The 20,821-nt window shown below is 42.4% G+C and overlaps 1 protein-coding gene across 3 annotated transcripts; it reads left to right on the plus strand.

The window, feature by feature from the left end:
- Window positions 1-17,314: 17,314 nt before the first annotated feature.
- LOC149841261 (serine/threonine-protein kinase SAPK2-like) lies at window positions 17,315-20,258 on the plus strand. 3 transcript variants are annotated; one of them, XM_090004733.1, is made up of 9 exons: window positions 17,315-17,528; window positions 17,661-17,735; window positions 18,530-18,631; window positions 18,737-18,790; window positions 18,891-18,983; window positions 19,047-19,139; window positions 19,237-19,341; window positions 19,416-19,514; window positions 19,599-20,258. In XM_090004733.1, the coding sequence occupies exons 1-9, from the start codon at window positions 17,409-17,411 to the stop codon at window positions 20,109-20,111; spliced, it is 1,254 nt and encodes a 417-aa protein (XP_089860859.1). In that variant the 5' UTR covers window positions 17,315-17,408; the 3' UTR covers window positions 20,112-20,258. The 3 variants fall into 3 exon arrangements, with proteins under 3 accessions (XP_089860859.1, XP_089860858.1, XP_089860860.1); XM_090004734.1 differs by lacking the exon at window positions 17,315-17,528 and adding an exon at window positions 17,832-17,900 and having other exon boundaries at window positions 17,698-17,735; XM_090004732.1 differs by having other exon boundaries at window positions 18,891-19,139.
- Window positions 20,259-20,821: the final 563 nt, after the last annotated feature.

The following is a 20,821-nucleotide window of genomic DNA, read 5'->3' on the forward strand; positions in this document are numbered from 1 at the left end:
TTGGCAGGGGTGCCCCTGCTTGCTGGTCGGAAAAGGGAGACAAGTTGAGGCATAGCCCCTGCCCGTCGGTAAAAAGAAATAGATGATAGGCAGCCTCTACCTATCAGCAGAAAAACAGAAGGAGACGAAGAGGAAGACAATGGGAGACTAGGAGAGAGAGAGAGAGATACCTGAGGGGGGCAGAAGGTGGAGGGTGTCGCCAATGGCAGATGGTGCACGGGGGTTCTGGCACCGGGTGGCCTCCAGTGAGGCGAGGATCGGGGCTCAAGGAAAGGAACAACAGCGGGGTGGATTCAGTCTGGGTTGTCGGCGGCAGGTAGCCGGATACAGGGAGGGCCGACAACGATAAAGGGGTCGGCGTAGGCTAAGGCGGAGGGTTAGGGTTCTCTGACTGAGAACTCGATTTGAGGGTAATCAGAGGGAGAGGAGAGAGAGAGAATTTTGTGCTTTAGACGAGCTTATATCAAAAAATAGTGACAGATTAGCAACAAAAAAGTTTTGTATCAAAATTTGTTGCTAAGTTACGATGGAGTTTGACATGAAACTTTTCCGTCGTTAATTAGCGATGGAGTTTGAGATGAAATGTTTTTGTCGCTAATTTCACAGTAAATTTCAATTTTAGCGACGATTATTTTTCACTCGCTAATTTGTCGCAACGTTATGACAGAAATAATTTGTCGCCAATTTCTGTCGCTAATTAACATTTTTCTTGTAGTGTTGGTTCTGTGGCGAGAGACATATTGCCAAGCAATGTCCAAAATGCATCATGAAGGATGATGGGCAGGCCAATGTAGTACAGGAGGAGAGTAGTGTTGTCGAGATCGTGCAACCAAGGATGGGAGCCATGCAAACAATCAATGCAGATAGAAGTTACGCAGCTGAAAGCATGTCTGCTAGAAAAGAACTCATGTATCTGGAAGTCATTGCGAATGGGAAGTCTACTACGACAATGGTAGACTCTGGGTCATGCATAAATTTGTCTTGCAGGAAGAGGTAGAGTGGTTGGGCATGAAGCCTGGGCCAAAGAAGAGGATCATCAAGATGGTGAACTCTGGGACCAAGCCAATCCTTGGTGAAGTAAGGGATGTACCTTTCCAAATTGGGATTTGGGCTGACAAATCCAACTTGTTAGTGGTGTCCGTGGATGACTTCAGAATGATTTTGGGCATGAAGTTTCTTCACAGCTAGAATGTGATGATGCTACCAAAATTCAACTCCTTGACAATCATGGGGCCAAACTATTCACACATGGTGCAGTGTTTTAATCTTGGAGGTAAGTCTTCAATGTTATCTGCTATGCAATTGAAGAAATGTGACAAACGTGGAGATCAAACATTCCTAGTCATCATGCACACCGAAGAAGGAAAGGTGGAAACAATAGTGCCACCGACCCTTGCCCCACTATTGGCTGAGTTTCGTGGAGTGATGCCCCCGAAATTACAGAAGTGTTTGCCATCAAGACGTGAAGTCTACCACAAGTTAGAGTTGACCCCTGTAACAAATCCCCCTGCCATGGTCCCTTATCGCATGGAGCCGACTGAATTGAAGGAGTTGCGCAGGGTGAATAAGATGTTGGAGATAGGTATCATTCGTCCTTTTAAAGCACCTTTTGGCACCTCAGTACTAAGGAGGGTCATCCAATTGCCTATGAGAGCCGAAAGCTAAAGAATGCAGAGAGACACTACATAGTGCACGAGCGTGAAATGACGGTCATCGTGCACTACCTCAGAACCTAGCGATACTGTTTTCTTGGTACTCAGTTTGTCGTCAAAAGCTATTTTCAGACGCAGAAGAAGCTGACACACAAGCAAGCTCGATGACAAATGTTTCTAGCTAAGTTCGACTTCACTTTGGAGTATAAGGTGGAGAAGACCAACGTTGTTACTGATGCCTTGAGTCACACGGCAGAACTGCCAACTATGCGAGCAAAGCCTTCCAAAGTTTACTTGGAGGGTGCATTGTTGGACTGCATCCGCAAAGGAATGCAGCATGACACAACAACGCAACATCTTGTCTCTCTGGCGTAGGCGGAAAAGGCTCAGCAATTTTAGCTACGGGACGACCTCCTCGTGACTAAAGGGAGATGCATCTTCGTGTTGCGGTGAGGAAGCCTTCACCATGAATTGCTTAAGGAGTGTCATGATACTTTATGAGCAAGTCATCCAGGTCAGCAATGGACCTTAACACTTCTTGAGCACGGTTATTATTGATCGTAAATGAGAGATGATATGAAGGGGTATGTGCAAATGTGCCTCGTCTGCCAACAAGACAAGGGGACCAACTAGAGGATTGTTGGCCTTCTTGAGCCTCTACCTATCCCAGAACGTCATTGGGAAAGAATTTTCATATATTTCATTGTTAGCTTGCCGAAGGTAAATGGCTTCAACTCCATCTTGGTGGTGGTGGACCGTTTCTCTAAATACGTCAGCTTTATCTCAGCTTCCCAATAGTGCTCTGCAGAGAAGATGACGAAATTGTTCATCAAGCATGTGGTGAAGCACTAGCGTGTACCAAGAAGCATTGTGAGCAATCGCGATGCTCACTTCACAGAAAAATTCTAACGTGAAGTGTTTCGATTGCTCGGCTCTGATTTGCTATTTTCAATAAGTTTTCACCCACAGACTGATGGGCTGACAGAGCGCATCAATGGACTATTGGAGTAATACCTTAGGCACTTTATTAATGTCAATTAGAAGAACTGGCATGGACGTGGCTCAATTCTATTATAATCTTCAAAAGAGTGAGTCTTCAGGCTACAACTCTTTCGAGATAGCCACGGGACAGTAGTCGCTGACCTCGCACACTCTAGCCGCACAAGAGAAGGGAAGGCCATCATTTGCCTATCAGTTTATCCAAGATTGACACAAGCAGATTGAACTGGCGAAGACGTTTCTGCACAAAGCGGTCAAAAGGATGAAGAAGTGGATAGACAAACACCATCGTTCTGTTGGGTTCCGTGTTGGTGAAACTCTACCCGGAACACACAAGCATCTTCCGTGGACGACACCATAGACTAATCAGAAAGTATGAGAGACCATTCATCATCACCAAGAAAGTGGGCAACCTAACATACAAGTTGGACCTGCCTCCAAACTTCAAGGTGCACCCGGTGTTCCACGTGTACAACCTGAAACCATTCCATGCGGATAAGAGAGATCCGAAACGTAGCGTGCCACAATGTGCTCCTATCATGCCGAAGGCCCCGACAACACAATGGGCCGAGTAGCATCTCAGCAAGATCCTTTGCCACAAGGTCAATTACTTGTGCACAACAAATAAGTATCTGGTGCAGTAGGAGGAGACAACAAAGCCGACGTGGGAGTCAGCATTCCAGATAAAGAGACGCTATCTGACCAAAGTCAGGGCCTACCACAAAGCAGATGGCGTCGAGGGTGGCACTTGACTTGAAGGGGGGAGCCTGTTTCCCTACGACCTACTTTGTACAGTTGTGTCTAGAATTTATTTTGCTTTGGTTGAGTCTTGATGTAAAGTGTTGAGTCACTTGTAACTTTCTCTGGAGCACCCACGTACTTTGGTTCAGGTTAAAAAAATACCCTGAAGGGTCAGTCCGTAGATCTGAACTGTAATGATCCTTCAGGCAAGAATGTGAATGAATGTAAATGTAAAGAGCTTTCTTTTGTTCACCCTCGTGATTGCTTTCGAATGATTGTGATTTCTTTTCCTCTCTATTCTTTCGCTTTCTTGTACTTTTAGCTATCAAAGTTTTCGCAGCTGCAAGCAAGCGATCAGAAAGCTTGCGGTGGTAAGGAAGGACTGTCACGTCGTGTTGGCCTATTGAAGAAGTAGGCTCGTGACAGTTTCGGCCTTGTGTTAAAAGATATGAATATGATCGTAGAACACCAAATGTCAGTGATTTGGCAGATCACTAAATCTGCTCGTGATTTATACACAGGGTTTGGCTAGCACAACGACACTACAGGGATAAAGGGCTTTAGCAGCGACATTTGTGGCTGCTATTAGTAAAAATGTCACTGATATTGAGTCAACAACAGCCACATTTTTTGCTGCATATACCTAGCTTTTGTTGCTCTTCAGCAGCCAGAAATTTGGGTTGATACTATTGGTAGCACTATTAGCAGCCACAACCAACAGCAGCGGCCCTGATTAACCGGGACTTCCTAAGTAATCACGGTGACCCTATAAGTGGCTGTTATTGTTAGCAAGTTGGTTTAGCTAAATATATCACTGATAGATGGCGGTTTGATTGTAATTGACCGTTAGATTGTGTTTTTATCTAACACAAAAATATGATTCTTTAAAAAAAAAATTGTGCATGTTGATTCTTTTGTTAATTTGAAAATCCATTGGCAATTCAAACACGGATCTTAACTAAAACCACAGTTAGATTACATCTATAGGATCAGATTTGATCAAAACACTACAAAAGTGAGAGAGTCCAAGGCCTCTTGGATGACGTCCATCAAGAAAATGAATGGTACCCAAAATTGTGCTTAAAGGTGAATGTTTTGGATGAATTTCATCCGTTCATTTTTCTACAATCGATGCCGTTCATCTAGAAAATGGATGGCATCAAAAATTTTCTTGAGACCCATCTTGGTGGAGACCATCTTGTTTGATGGGTTTTGGGTGCCATTCATCTTTTAGATGGACGGCATCCAAGGACAGTTTTCTGTCCAAGGTTAGTTGGACCTGATCCGCTCTCCCTTATTCATTTCTTTTATCATTCCTTTTTTCTTTACAGAGATAACTTGTCATTGGCACAATTGGGCATGTCAATACCGTGAGCATATCCGGTGACAGAGGCCAATACTTTGTATAGTGCAGGGTTCAGACCCAGGTGAAACCAAACTTGAACCAGATTTTTGGGTATGGTATCGCCGGACCTAGGTCTAATCGGGTCTACTATAAAAAAACCATACTCGGACCCGATAAGAACTATATGAACCAAACCCCGACCATACCCGGTAAAACCATATTTTTTATCATTTTCACATTGAAAATTTGCAGGTCTTAATCAGAGCTCGGGTTGGATCCAGGTCTAGTATAAAATTTCACAAACTATACTCGGGTCCATGTATTAATCGGACCTTCACGTCCGGACCCAGTCTTAATCGGGTCTTCTCATTTAATCATACCTGGACCTTATAGGGTTTGGTTCAGGTCTGGGTAAATTAGGCCAGTTGACACCCTTAACTTTGTACCACTGGCGGACACGTCAGTGGATGCCCTTCCCTATAAAAATAAAAAAGGGTCCCACGCTTCCCTTCTAATAAAAAGGGGCGAACACTTTTGTATAATTGTTCTTCCAATCACTTGACCAGGCCTCATCTGTAACATTTTGCCTTTGCAGGCTGCACTAATGAATTGTGAGTATCATGACTGAGGGAAGAGTATAACTAAATAATTATAAAAAAATACAAATAATCAATACGGATCCGAATGGTATGAACCCAGTAATATCTTGCTCTCGCTCCGGGGTCATTTATGGGTTAGCTAGGAGAGCAAAATGTACACATATTTATTTATGTCATTAAAATGCCCTAATTAATTATGTTGACTCTTTAAGAAGTATTCATATTTGAATATTATGGGTTGAATTTATTTGGTTGATCCATACCACCACTAAGCAGATATAGAATTGTATGATACCAATTGTAATATTTATTTGGTTGATTGGCAACCAAAAATAAGGAAATATATAAACGTATACTCTTTTTTTTTGAAAGGCATATCATATGGTCGGATCCAATCCAGCTCCATGTCCAAGTAGTGGACAAAACCCAAGTTGGACGAACCCTGTATTTTCCTGACGGTGAGAAGAGTGGACTACAATTTGTGTTTGCAATGAGCAAACCCAGTGCGGATCCAATTAGCACTTAGAGTGCTTTTACAAACCTTAGAATTGTGCCCGGCCTGCTTTGATAATCTTGATATGGGGATGATCGGGTCGGGTAAGGTCAGCCTTTAATTAGGGTCGACTGGCCTCTTTGATATTTGAGGCCATCGCCTAGGGCCTTAAATAAAAAAAATATGTAACGCTTATATTTCACATGCTAATGGCCTCCAATGAAAAAAAATGAAGAAATATGGGCCTCCAATGAAATATGCCTAGGACCTCTTCTCTTGAGCCACCCCAATCGGCCTAAGGGCAGGTTACTGCTCTAGAACAATGAGATTTCGTCCATGAATATTAATGGTGCCCAATATCAAGTGTTGGAAATTTCTTGTTCCCGTATGACTTACATTATAAAGTTGCGTCTAGAGTTTGTTTTGCTTTCGTTGGGTCTGATGCAAGCTGCTCAGTTAAGGTTAATCAATACCCTGAAGGGGCAGCCCGTATACTTGAACTGTAAGAGGCCTATGGGCTAAAATTATGAATGAATCAAATGCGTTAAGCTTTCTTTTGTTCACCCTCATTGTGATTGCAATTCTTCTCCCTCTATTCTCTCTTGCTCTCTTACACTCTGATTACAGGCTTCCGCGACTGACAAGCGAGCGATAAGTAGGCTTGCGGCTGTAAGGAAGGAATATTGTGTTGTGCTGGCCTATTGAAAGAAATAGGCCCATGACAAGTGGTACCAGAGCCCATTCTCGTGCTGAAGAAGGAAATCCAGAGTCGGTGTCGACAGACACACCGACATGCTACGATTTGTGAGCAAGACATCGTGGTTCCTTATCAAAACTTGCGTAACAACAAAGGCAAGACAGTTGTCGGAGCTGAGGAGATGGGTTCACCTCGAGGCTAAGAGCAGAAGGCTGCAATTGTCAACAAGTTGGTAGAAGATATGACTTTGCACGATGAAGTGATTTCATGCGCAGTTAAATCATTCGGTGGACTGAATGATGTGGTGGTGAGCCTGCAAGAGCAAGTGATCTTGCTGACGGAACAGGTCTCTTCGTTGACGACAACAGTGAGTGACTTGCAGACTGAAGTAGGGGAGCTTCAGTTGAAGAACTGCACATTGCAGTGAAAAGTGACCCTAAATGGGAAAAATGGTGAGAGGCCATCAATGATTGATGTGCCAAGGTCAGCAAAGTTCAATGGTTCTCGCGACAGAAAGGCCATTGAGAGCATTTTATTTCAAGTAGAAGACTACTTGGATATTCAGAATGTGACGCTTGAAGATCTCAAGATTAAGGCTGCAACAACTCTACTAGATGGAGATGCTATCGCTTGGTGGAGGCGGAAGCGCAGCAACATAGAGAGGAGTCAATGCGTGATAGACATATTTGATGACTTCAAAATAAAATTGCACAACTACTTTATGCTGAGAAATGCGCAAAAACAGGCTTACAGGGTGGTGGCAGATCTTAAACATAATGGTTGGTTACAAGACTATATCAGAACGTTCTAGAAGCCTATGCTTGAGGTGCCTAACATGCTAGATGAGGATAAACTCAACTAGTTCATTGTGAAACTTCAGCCAATGGCACAATCCGAAGTGGAAATGAGCAACCCCAGTACTTTGAAAGATGTATACGTGACGGTCGAGCGCTTAGCTAATACTCGACATAAGCCCTTCACTCCATCAACTAAGGTCGGGAAGAAGCCTGACCACGGAGGCAAGAAGGATGAGCGACACGATAACAAAGTTGAGGCGTCAATATCCCACCAATTCGATAAGAAACAAAACTTCAAGAAGTATAACAACAACAACATAGGAGCAGTTGTTACTTGTTGGTTCTGTGGCAATAGACATATCGCAAGGCAATGCCCAAAGCGACTCATGAAGGACAACAGGCAAGCCAACGCAGCGCAGGCAAAATGCAGTGATACTGAGACCATGCAACCAATGATGGGGGTCATGCGATCGATTAACGTAGCTTAAAGTTGCGCAGCTAAAAACATGCAGGTCAGTAAGAAACTCATGTATTTAGAAATCATTACGAATGAAAAGTCTACTTCAGCAATGGTAGAATCCGGGACCACACATAATTTCATCTTGTAGGAAGAGGCAGAGCGATTAGGCATGAAGCCTGGGCCAAAGCAGAAGATCATTAAAACAGTTAACTCTGAGGCCAAGCTCATCCTTGGTGAAGAAAGAGATGTGGCTATCCAAATTGGGAGTTGTGCTGGCAAGGCCAACTTCCTTGTGGTGCCCCTGGACGATTTTAAGATGATTTTGGGTATGAAGTTTCTACATAGCCAAAATGTGATGTTGCTGCCAAAGTTTAATTCGTTGACGATTATGGGGCCAAACATGTCACACACAGTTCGGTGCCTTACTTAGAAAGGCAAGACGTCAGTGTTATCGACAATGCAATTGAAGAAGGGTGTCAAGCATGGGGAGCAGATATTCTTAGTTGCCGTGTGCGCAGAAGAAGAGAATGTGCAAGCAATAGTGCCACCGACCCTAGCCCCACCGTTGGTGGAGTTTTTGGGGGTGATGCCTCCAGAATTGTCGAAGCATCTACCACCTAGATGTGAGGTCGACCATAAGATTGAGTTGACCCCAAGAGCGAAGCCTCTCGCAATGGTTTCATACCGCATGGGGCCAGCTGAGCTGAAAGAGTTGCACAGACAGCTGTATGAGATATTAGATGCATGTATTGTTTGTCCATCAAAATCCTCATTCGATGCGTCAGTCCTATTTCAGATGAAACATGATAGCTCTAAGAGATTATGTGTGGACTATCGTGCGCTGAACAAGATCACGGTGAAGAACAAATACCCATTGCAACTGGTAGCTGACTTGTTCGATCAGTTGGGCAGTGCCCGAGTCTTTTCAAAGCTAGACTTGAGATCGGGTTACTGGCAGGTGAGGATTGCAGATGAAGATGAGCTGAAGACAACTTGTGTCACCCGCTATGGTGCTTACGAATTCTTAGTAATTTCATTCGGGTTGACGAATGCTCGAGCCACATTCACGACCCTAATGAATTAGATTTTCTATCCTTAGACAAGTTCGTGATAGTCTACTTGGATGACATCATGATCTATAGCAGCAACATGGAGGAACATGTTCAGCATTTGCGAACAGTGTTTTAGGTGTTAAAGGCAAATGATCATTATGTTAAACGAGAGAAGTGTCTCTTCAGACATGAGGAAATCATCTTCCTTGGTCATGTTATGAGGCGTGGTGTGCTGCGCATGGATGGGCAAAAGATAAAAGCCATCCAGAAATGAGTTTCATCGAGCAAAGTACAAGAGTTACGATCATTTCTTGGCTTGATAAATTATTATCGGCGATTCATTGAAGGTTATTCCCTCATTGTTACGCTCCTCATTGACTTGTTAAAGAAGAATCATGTATGGATCTAAATAGGAGCATGCCAAGATACCTTCGACGACTTAAAGAAAGCCTTAGTGGGGGAGTTAGTGTTGCGACTGCCTGATCACTTGAGACCCTTTGAGGTCTACACAAACGCCTCAGACTTTGCCATCGACGAAGTTATTATGCAGGACGGCCATTCGATCGCATATGAGAGTCGTAAGCTAAAAGATGTTGAGAGGCATTACACGGTGCATGAACGTGAAATGACAGCTATCGTGTATTGCCTCAGGACTTGACGACACTACCTTCTGGGTGCCCAGTTCATCGTCAAGATGGATAGTGTTGCCATGAGCTATTTTCAAACATAGAAAAAGTTGATACCTAAGCAAGCTCGGTGGCAGGTGTTTTTGGCTGAGTTTGACTTTGCCTTAGAGTACAAGGTTGGAAAGACCAATGTCGTTGCGGATGCCCTAAGCCACAAGGCTGAACTGGCTGCTGCGCGTACGGAGCCTTTCGAAGTTTATTTGGAGGGTGCTTTGATGAGCCGCATCTGCGAATGTATGCAATAGGATCCGACGGGGCAAAACCTTGTTTCTATGGCGCAGGCAGGGAAGACTCAACAATTTTGGCTATGGGATGACCTCCTCGTGACAAAGGAAGGACGTGTCTTCGTGCCGCAGTGGGAAAGCCTCTGTTGTGAACTGTTTAAGGAGTACCATGATACACTATGGACCGATCATCATGGTCAGGAGCGAACCTTAGCACTCCTTGAGTGTGGCTACTATTGGTCGTAGATGAGAGACGGCATAGAGGAGTATGTGCGAACGTGCCTTGTCTGCCAGCAAGACAAGGGGACCAACAAGAAGATTGTCGGCCTCCTTGAGCCTCTACAGATTCTAGAACGTCCTTGGAAAAGCATCTCCATGGACTTTATTGTTAGTCTGTCGAAGGTAGATGGCTTCAGCTTCATCCTGGTGATGATGGATCGTTTCTCTAAATATGTCACCTTCATCCCAGCTTCGAAGGAGTGCCCTGCAGAGTTGTTTGTAAAGCATGTGGTGAAACACTGGGGCATACTAAAGAACATTATGAGTGATGGCGATGCTCGCTTCACCGGCAAGTTCTGGCATGAAGTATTTCATTCTATTAGCTCTGATTTGCTATTTTCAACAAGCTTTCATCCGCAGATCGATGGACAAACAAAGCACATCAAAGGAATACTTGAGCAATACCTTAGGCACTTTGTTAGTGCCAATTAGAAAAATTGGGTAAAGCTACTTGACGTGGCACAATTTTGTTACAATCTGCAGAAGAGTGAATCTTCAGGCCACAACCCGTTTGAAATAGCCATGGGGCAACAGCCGCTGACCCTGCACACTCTTGTCGCGCAAGAAAAGAGAAGGCCATCCTTCGCCTATTAGTTTGTTCAAGACTGACATGAGCAAAATGAGTTGGCGAAGGCATTCCTACACAAGGCGACAAAGAGAATGAAGAAGTGAGCGGACAAGCATCGTCGCCCTACTGGGTTTCAAGTTGGAGACCAAGTGTTGGTGAAGCTTTATCCTGGTTGCACAAGCATCTTTCGCAGGCGGCACCGCAGACTGATCAGAAAGTATGAAGGACCATTCACCATTACAAAGAAGGTGGGCAAATTGGCATACAAGCTAGAGTTTTCCCTAGATTTCAAGGTGCACTCGGTGTTCCATGTGTGCAACCTCAAACAGTTCTATACAGATGATGAAGATCTGAAACGTAGTGTGCCACAACGCACTCTCATCATGCAGATGGCCCCGACAACACAACTGGTCGAGAAGCACCTCAGTCAGATCCTTCGTCACAAGGTCAACTACTTGGGTGAAACAGAGAAATACCTAGTGCAGTTGGAGAAAACAGCAAAACCTACGTGAGAGTCAGCTTTTCGGATGGACATCCGTTATCCGGCTGAAGTCAGAGCTTACCATGAAATAGATGGCGCCGAGAATGACGCATGTTTTGAAGGGGGGAGCATGTTTCCTTTTGACTTACATTGTAAAGTTTCATCTAGAGTCTGTTTTGCTTTCGTTGAATCTGACATAAGTTGCCCAGTTCAGGTTAATCAATACCCCGAAGGTGCAGCTCGTATACTTGAACGGTAAGAGGCCTACGGGCTAAAATTGTGAATGAATCAAATGTGTTGAGCTTTCTTTTGTTCACTCTCGTTGTGATTACTTCTTGTGATTGCAATTCTTCTCCCTCTATTCTCTCTTGCTCTCTTACACTCTGATTACAAGCTTTTGTGACTAGCAAGCGAGCAATAAGTAGGCTTACAGCAGTAAGGAAGGATTGTCGTGTTGCGCTGGCCTATTAAAGGAAATAGGCTCGTGACAACAATAATGTTTTAATAAATTTGTGATATTTTGCATTTTTTAATATTATCGAGATTATATCGTTTGTTGAATATACCACTATATTTTATAAATATCCCATTGAATGCGTTGGGTCCAATTAGAATGACATAACAACTGCAATTATAAGAGCAATAAAGTTTCATTGCCAACATCATACTTTTTTTTTGTTTGGCTAAATAAAGACCCTCATGGCTAGCCACACATTGACAGGCATTCAATTAGTAACACTCTTTCGGGGCATTTGTTTCATGTCCTTTTCTATGAAAGAGGCTCTCTTTCATAAGAAAGAGAGTCCTTTTTCTAAAAGAGATGAAACAGACATGTCCATAAGAAATATGTGATAGAAATATGTGATAGGACCCACGTAATAAACTTTAGTCATAAGAGGCGATGAGAGTTCACCTCGAGAAATCACACATATCAAGGGGTAAGCCGGGTAAGCCCATGGAGTTTTACGCCATCAATACAGTGATAGTAAGTAGGACAGGCAGATCCAACACAGCTATGTCTATGATCTTGGAGGTGGTTTTTTGCAAAAAAAAAAACAAGTTCCATTTTATCATTACTGCCTCCTAATTGCATTTTTTTTTTAAAGAAACCATGTCGCAACTGTATCACAGCATAGCTTCCAAGAAAAGTAACATGACTTGGAATGTGTAAGCTAAAAGTACATGATTATTTTACATATATTGATATAAATTAATACAAATAAATTTTATAAGATTAGTCCCATTACATATAATATCATATTCAGTGCATAAAAGGCTTGTGCCATTACAAAATAACACGTGACTCAACCATCTGCATGATTGCCTTGTGCCTGACCACTAAGACATTTTAAGGACCAAGCCTCTCCAATAGACTTATTTAGTTATGTTGGATAGAGTTCAAGCCGAATCAGGGCTAAATCACATTTTGAAATATCTATTATAGATCTGGATCTACACGAGATCCATATTAAGGTCAACATAATGTGCACACAAGTTTGGATTAAACAAACTAGAATTTACCTGATCAGATTCTTGCAACACCAGATCAAGTCAGATTTGAGTCTGATTTCAGCAAAGGAGACGATCAGTATATAACTTCAAGCTCAGTTCATTTGGGTTGAAGCCTAGCACCAGCAGAGCAGAGTCTTAAGCTCTGTGAGCTAAACCTGAGCACTTGATGAGCCCCTAACCAAGGACAGAGCCCTTTGTGCCGGGTTAAGGAAACTCGCTTCTCATTTGTGAGAAAAACACTTCTCACTCACTTCTCTGTCACATTTATTTAGTTTCTCACTTGTTTTTTCTTTGCTTCTCTTTTGTTTTTATATATTTATTTTATAAAACTCTTTCCATTTTGCTTCCTATTTACTATAGTTTAACTAATAAAAGTCCAATCCATCACCTTTTTTGTTACCAGCAAATAGCTTCTTCAACTAATCATGAGTAAAATTGACATGGTTTTGCTCTCAAAAAAATTTTTTTTTTGATATTTATACCGAGAAACCATCTTCAGAATAAGAGACTTAACCGCACTGGCTCTGCCTGCTGTACTTACTATCACTGTTTTGGCAGCGGAAAACTCCGTAGGCTTATCCCTTATCTCTATAAAGTCATCACCCTTCGACCTAAACCACCTGTCTCGTAGAGGTGGTTAATGGGCTGGTTCGATCCATTAACCGGACCAGAACCGGCCGGCCCATTGGAATCCAGACGGGCATGGCTCAAGAGCTACAGTAACGGTCCGGGCACAACCCCTGAACTGTGTAGTAGACCATGCCGGTTTCACCCCTCTGCCCAAAAACCCATTACGACTCGGACCTGTTTAACCCATGAATAGGACCGAACCAACCCGCAAACCCTCCTCAATCTGTCTAACCCGTGAAGAAGAAAACAAGTAGTCTTAATTTTATTTTTAGTTGTAATATTTATAGTTTTAGATTTTTTCTTTAGAATTTTAATTTGTAATCTACTTGTAATTTTTTTTCATAGTGAAATTTCTAACTTTGGTCTCGTGGTTTTTTTTTCTTTGGGGTTTACGTAAAATCATGATGTCCATTTTTATTTTTTTCGAATTGTCTAATTTTTTTTTTCAGCTCAGTCCAACCGTACCGGTTTCACTGGACCGGGGCTGTCTAACCTTCTCACAAACAGTCTGATTCAATTAACCGGCCCCGTCTCAATTGGTCCGGTTCATGAACCAACCCATTAATGAGCCTGAACCGGAGAGCCACGTGCCAGGCCGGGCCAGTTCAGGTCTCAACTGGTCCCACTGAGCCAAACCCCTTTGGGGCCCTCACGCTTATAAAAAATATCTTACTCGAATTTGAATTTTGCATCACCCCCATAAAAATGTAAGGCTAAATTATAACGAGCAACGTGTACTTCTTCCTTGCCCCATAGAAGTAGAAACTCTCTTCTCAGGGTGTACACGTCGGACAAGAAACCCTGGCCGTGCAGAATTGTCATGTCCTTTCACATCCTGTTGCCCTAAAACTGAGGGGTTCATTCATTTTAGTCATTTGTCCATTCCCTCCCTCCGTCCGTCTACGTTCATCCTGTTCCCTTTAGAATGGGAACAACCACAGTATCCACACTGGAACACGTGTAGGGCTTGTGTTTGTTGTGCAAGAGGAGGTGAGTAGATGTGCCACTTATTGGACCGACCGTGAGGATTCAACCAGGTCGGTTTGAAAAAGGGACGGCGTGCGTGGTTGGTCGATCAGGCTGGACTGCTTTACAAAACACTCTCGGACACACGGAACATCGTTGTGCATATAGCGATTTTATACGTAAAACATAAACGTCAAAAATTACTTAGTGATTTTATGTGTCTTGTGTGTCCCAGATACTTTTTTTTCTTGACAGAGAAAGCTGGGGTTAGAAATGCCCCTACCAGATATACAACCATATACCATTGGGATTCGAACTTGTAACTTCCCAACACAAGGTGACGTGCACTAATTGCTCCTGCCAAATACCTTGTTACACGCGTAGCAGTTTATAGTTTTGTGTGGCCCGATTACTTTGTAAAGTACTCGAACTCGATCACTACTGGATATGCTACAAGGGTACATTAGGAATACTGAATCAGTGAAGATGCATGACTCTTGGCTGAGACTTGGAGTAGGACCAGGTTAGGGTACTCTTGAGTCTTGCTTGATGTACATTGCTGATCCAACAACTCAAAGAAGGGTCGCTTGTGGACTTAAAAGAGCCCAATGGCTTGGTTGAAATTTAGGGCTTGGTTTGTATAGGTCTGACCTAGGTCTTTTGAGTTTGTGTGTGGAACAGCAAAGTAGGCCCATGGCCACTATGATAAGGAACATTGTGTGGTCGATTTGAATTCAAGAATAATCTGAATTAATTGAGTCAATAAATTGGCTCTCAATTTTGTTAAATAATTTTATGTTTATTTCTTATTACCTACCTTTACTCTTGAATTTTTTTTTAAAGGAAAGTTGGGGTTTATACAACGCGATACCATTGAGATTTGAACTTGCAACTTCCCAACACAAGGTGACCAACACTACCTGCTCCTACCAGACAAGCGGAGCCCCGTTGGTAACTCTTGAAAGATATGAATTTGAAGAAAAAGTTTAAATTTTCTTCTCTTGACCAAGAATAGGTTGCGAAAGTGCGGTATTAAGGATGGAGTTGCCAAAAATATCCTAGTGTGAATGGTGTTGAAATGCGTTGGTAGGGCTGCTAACTCCATTTTGAATACAGTGTTTTGATAACGCCATTATTCTCGAACAGCCGAGAGTAGACGAGCACTGAGAAAATCACAACACACCTCCAATTCAAGGCTCCTATGTAGGGATGGCACTGGACGGGTGCGGTGTCTGGGAACAAGGTCTCCACCCCTACCCTGTCTCAAAATCCTGCCCTCCATCCCCGCATCTATTCCCGCATGGGTTTTGATTTTAACCTCCATCCCCGTTTCATGTCCTCTATCTTCGGTCCAAACGGAGCAGGGCAGGACCCCATTTTCCCTTTATCCATTGCCATCTCGAAAGAAGGATCGGGGACGGGCTGAGGTGGGGCAAGGTGGGGATCGGAACAGGGATGGGGCGGGGTGGGGAAAAACGTAAGTTCATCTCTGCCTCCATCCCTGCACGGGTTTTGATTTTAACCTCCATCCCCGTTTCATATCCTCCATCCACAGTCCAAAGAGGGCGAGGCGGGGCGGGGCCCCATTTCCCCCCGGTCCACTGCCATCCCTACTCCTATGCAGAGCCTAAGATATCAGATCTGTGAATTTAAAATCCTCAAAAACCTCCTTAACTATGTTGATCTCTAGTCTGGTTGAAAGGATATTAAGCCAGTGATTCGTGTGCTAAAAATACATGGATCACATGTTACCTTGAGTTTGGGGTCCAAGTAGGGTTGTAAATGAGCTGAACAAACAAACTGAATAGAATGTATTCAAGCTCAGCTCATTCTTATGGTGAGTCAAGCAAAGCTCTTGGCAAGGGCAAGCTCAAGCTCATAAACGAATTTGAAATTTGAACCTACTGAGCCAAGTTCAAACTAGTTCATTTCCAAATTAAAATGCATTGTTTCAAAGCTACAAGCAATAAGAGCTAAACTCCAAACTTATTGCTTGCAACCCAAGCATTTCAACCATCTACAGTCTATGGCATAAAATACATGTAAAATATGCTTATTAGTAGTTAACAAGCCTGTACAAGCTAAGCTAAGCCAAACACTCATTGATCGAGTTCAGCTTTCCGAGCTTATTTCACGAGTTAAGGCGGGCTTTTTATGAGCCGAGCCACCTTATGTTCTTCTGGCTCTTAGAAGGACTCAAGTTCATGAGAACACATGGCTTGACTTACTGAGCGAGCACGAAGGGGTCATCAATTCATCTCCTCATGTCATCCATCCAGCCCAATAGATAGATTTAGCATGTTTGATTTAATAAGAATTGACATTTAGATCGTATTTTTTTTAAAAATAATATAAAATTTTAAATTAGAAAATTGTGTTTTGTCAAACCATTGATTTTTTTTTAATCGCCAAAAAGATTGCATGTCATATGGTGATTTAAATGTCGATCTTTACTAAATGAACGATGTAGATTACATCTAGAGAGTCTGATTTGATCAAAACAACTCGCATCAGTAACATCTCAAGAAGGGATATGAAGGTAGGGATGAGTGAAACCAATTTAGAGTAGGTTAGGACCAAGCAAGGGACTTCACGGTTTGTCAGCTACATATGAACACTGTAGCTCCAAAAGGGTTTGGAGTAATAGGATGGAGCCTAGGTTGCTAGGCAGGTGGTCTGGGTTCAAATCTTATGGGTGTCACTCTTTGCGTAATCCTAATCATGACTGTATGAAGGCAAGAGGTAAGCCCACCAAGTTTTACAGTGCCAAGACAGTGATAGTAAGTGCGACAGGCAGAGCGTCTGGCAGAAAGAATCAGTCCATGTCACCTTGTGTTAGAGACGTTGCAAGTTCGAACCTTAAATGGCACGGCTATATAACTGGTAGGGGTCTGCCTACCCCAGCTTTCTGTCTCGAAAAAAAGTATTTACAAAAATAACAATAAACATTGTAAGCGTGGACATCCATGCATTGCGCCACGGTGGCCCCCACCGCCTCATCATGGTCCTCACACAGATGGCGAATTCTCTCATGTTTTGTTCTTTTCTTGCCTTCATGCTCAAAATCTTTTGCTATAATTGTCCGTTAATTTTTGGAACGTTATCACCTTCCTGCTACCATTTTAAATAGAAACCAACAATTGTTATGCTCTAGCGTTGTCTACCATTGAGAATCAAGAAGTCGGTCTTCTTCCTTTGGTCGACATCATCACTAAAACAGAGGCAATATGGAGCGTTATGAATTGGTGAAGGATATCGGCTCCGGGAATTTTGGGGTTGCTAAGTTGGTCAGAGACAAGAGAACGAGGGAGCTGTTTGCTGTGAAGTACATTGAGAGAGGGCAAAAGGTTTGAAATTTTCTTCTTCTCTTTTGTTGTTTTTCACCGGTTTATAAAGGAATTCTGTTGGTGCGTCACAATTTGGAGAATTGGCGTTTGTGGGTAGTCTGGTTTTTTAATAATTTTTGTTTTGTTTGGCAGATTGATGAAAATGTTAAGAGAGAGATCATGAACCACAGATCTTTGAAGCATCCGAACATAGTTCGGTTCAAGGAGGTGATGATTCTTGAATCTTCAAGTTTGTTAAATTGTTGGGAAACGGAGAAACTTGCCCTGTTCAGTTTTTGTTTAAAAACTTCAATTATGTTTTAGGAATAGTTTGTATACTTGTGTGGTGTCTATGGGATTGGAAAGAGAAGAAATTGCCAGAGGCAGAAGCCTGTAAGTTTGGCGCCTTCAAATAGAATTTCATCCATTCTTTTTTATCTTGGTTTCATTTATCATATTGTAATCCCTAGAGCTCAAACCTTTTCAAGTTCATAGCTGTTATTATTCTGCGGGAGACATATGTTTCCTGTGAAGAGTTTCAGTGGGACTTGTGTGAATTTCGCAGTTTCCATATGTGAATAGAATCTGTATATGGCCTTTGCTGAAAGGACTCTTTTTCTATTGAAGGAAAGGGATAATTGGCAGCCAAGTGGGAATTAAAGCCACAGAACTGTGTGATTATCCTGCTAGGCTGAAACAGCTTGGTCAGGATCCTAATGTAACTAAATTTTTATTTCGAAATTTCAGCGATTCTAAAACGTGAACGCGTAGAAGTGGTTGTTCAAATTATTAGTGACTGAAATTTTTTGCCCTTCAATCCTTTATACGACCAAGTTGAAATTGTTAAAACCATGAAATGGCTTTCTAGTTTTTCCTTGGTTTCAAGAGTATCCAGCAAATCTGATATTGTAATTGATTTCTTTTTTGTGTAGTCTAACCACTAACCGGTCATAAAGATGTTTAACTGCAGTTATCACTTTCAATTCCATAAGATCGATATGGACTAAACTTGACTGTTTCAGGTGCTGCTTACACCAACTCATTTAGCCATAGTAATGGAATATGCTGCAGGCGGTGAGCTTTTTGAGAGAATATGCAATGCTGGGAGATTCATTGAGGATGAGGTTCTATGAAACCCTGTGTAGTATATAATTACTATGTTCTGATTCATTTCATATGCAGTCTATTTTGATGGTTGATTTTGTTGGTCATTGATGCATTTGGAACAGGCAAGGTTTTTTTTCCAGCAACTGATATCTGGTGTCAGCTATTGTCATTCCATGGTACATACTCTGCCCTCATGATAGGTCTCTGAATTTCATCCTCAAATATCTGCTGTTTTGTTTTGCTGTACTGGGTTTTACCTGTTCCTCTTTTTTGCAGGAGATCTGTCATAGAGATCTTAAACTTGAGAACACTCTCTTGGATGGGAGTGCAGCACCTCGCCTCAAAATTTGTGATTTTGGCTACTCAAAGGTAACATTAAGTGAAAGGGAATTTGTATGTCTTCCCATACTCATGTTATCTCTGTATTTGCAGTCATCTGTTTTGCATTCTCAGCCTAAGACAGCAGTAGGAACACCGGCTTACATAGCTCCGGAGGTCTTATCTCGGCGTGAATATGATGGGAAGGTTAAGCCTTATAGTTTTCAAATATTTCACTTAACTGATTTTGTCCATCCTAATACTTTTCTCAGAGCAACTGATGTTCAATTCATGAAAGTCACAGATTGCAGATGTTTGGTCTTGTGGAGTTACCCTATATGTCATGCTTGTTGGTGCTTATCCCTTTGAGGATCCAGAAAATCCGAAGAACTTTAGAAAGACAATTGCAGTAAGTTTTCTGTTAAAGCATTTGCTGCTTAGCTATACCGATAAATCTTTAACAAAGAAATTGGCTTTTGACAGCGAATACTTGGTGTCCATTATTCTATTCCGAACTATGTGCGTGTTTCTGCCGAATGCAGGCATCTTCTTACTCGAATTTTCGTTGCTAATCCTGAGAAGGTAGGCCAGTAGCATAATCAAAATTAGTGCGGATTGATATTAAAACGATTTTACTATGTATTTTTTTTCTACTGTTGATTACAGAGGATTACCATTCCTGAGATAAAAAATCACCCATGGTTTCTGAAGAACTTGCCAGTAGAGTTGATGGAAGGAGAAGCAGCAAACTGCAAGAATGATGATCCAGAATATTCTCTTCAAAGCATTGAAGAGATACTAATGATCATAGAGGAAGCCCAAAAGCCAGCAGAGGCTCCACAGCTTGGTGGTAGCATGGATCTTGATGACATGGATGCAGATGCAGATATTGATGTTGAAAGCAGTGGAGATTTTGTTTGTTCAATGTGGACCGAATCCTTATTGCAAGCAATCCACATATGGAAGGGAGTTGGAAGGTCTCAAACTGCTCTAGGCAGAGCCTTGAGGGACATCCAACTTGATATCAACAGCATGCTCTGTTCACTGTGGGAAGAATCTTTACTCATTGCTTGCTCGTATTTAGACTTTAGCACGTCAAGATTCTCTCCATGTCATTTCTTGTGTTGTTTGGTGTACATACCTAGCCTCAGTTTTTCTTTTTCCCAAGCTGGTTACTAATGCAGGTTATGTTATAGTTCAATTTGGTATGTAACATGCCCCGCATCGACCCACGTACGGGTAAATGGATCGAGTCAGACCTGACCAGTCATACCCTCACACACGCATTTTTAGCAATTTTCATGTTGTACCAATACATATCCCATACCTGTGTCACATAGTTCATGTGATGTGCAATCCTTACACTATGTTGTGAGTTTTGAGCTCAATTATTGTTGATAGTGCTCTTTCTGATTCTTTATTGCTGTTAGAATTGTTTTCTTTCCTATGGTTGCCAGCGTCAATGCGGTTGATTCGTTTGCTTGGCCCCAAACGAGAATCATTGTGAGAAAACGAGTCTATGTTAACCCATTTTTCATGTGCAAGCAAATATGAGGAAACTGGGTTAGTGGTTTTGAAATGACAATTGAACCCGTTTTACTCGCTTTTCATGTGTTGGTCCACTTTGTGATTTTGAATGATGTGATTCCAAATCACATGAGATGGAATCACATGTGAGTTCAAATCGAAGGAGATGCAAGCAAACATGCCCCGATATTGAAAGCCTCAATGCTAGATCGGCCGAGCTGACTCTTCTAGTAAAATCTTGGCGTCTGAAGGATGAGATTCGTTGGAAGCAGCGGTCAAGGGTGACTTGGTTTAAAGCGGGTGACGGGAATACAAGGTTTTTTCATTCTTTAGCGTCTCACAGGCATCGAAGACATGCGATT

The sequence above is a fragment of the Nuphar pumila genome, chromosome 4, assembly GCF_984573655.1.
Source record: "Nuphar pumila chromosome 4, dmNupPumi1.hap1.1, whole genome shotgun sequence".
Lineage (NCBI taxonomy): Eukaryota > Viridiplantae > Streptophyta > Magnoliopsida > Nymphaeales > Nymphaeaceae > Nuphar > Nuphar pumila.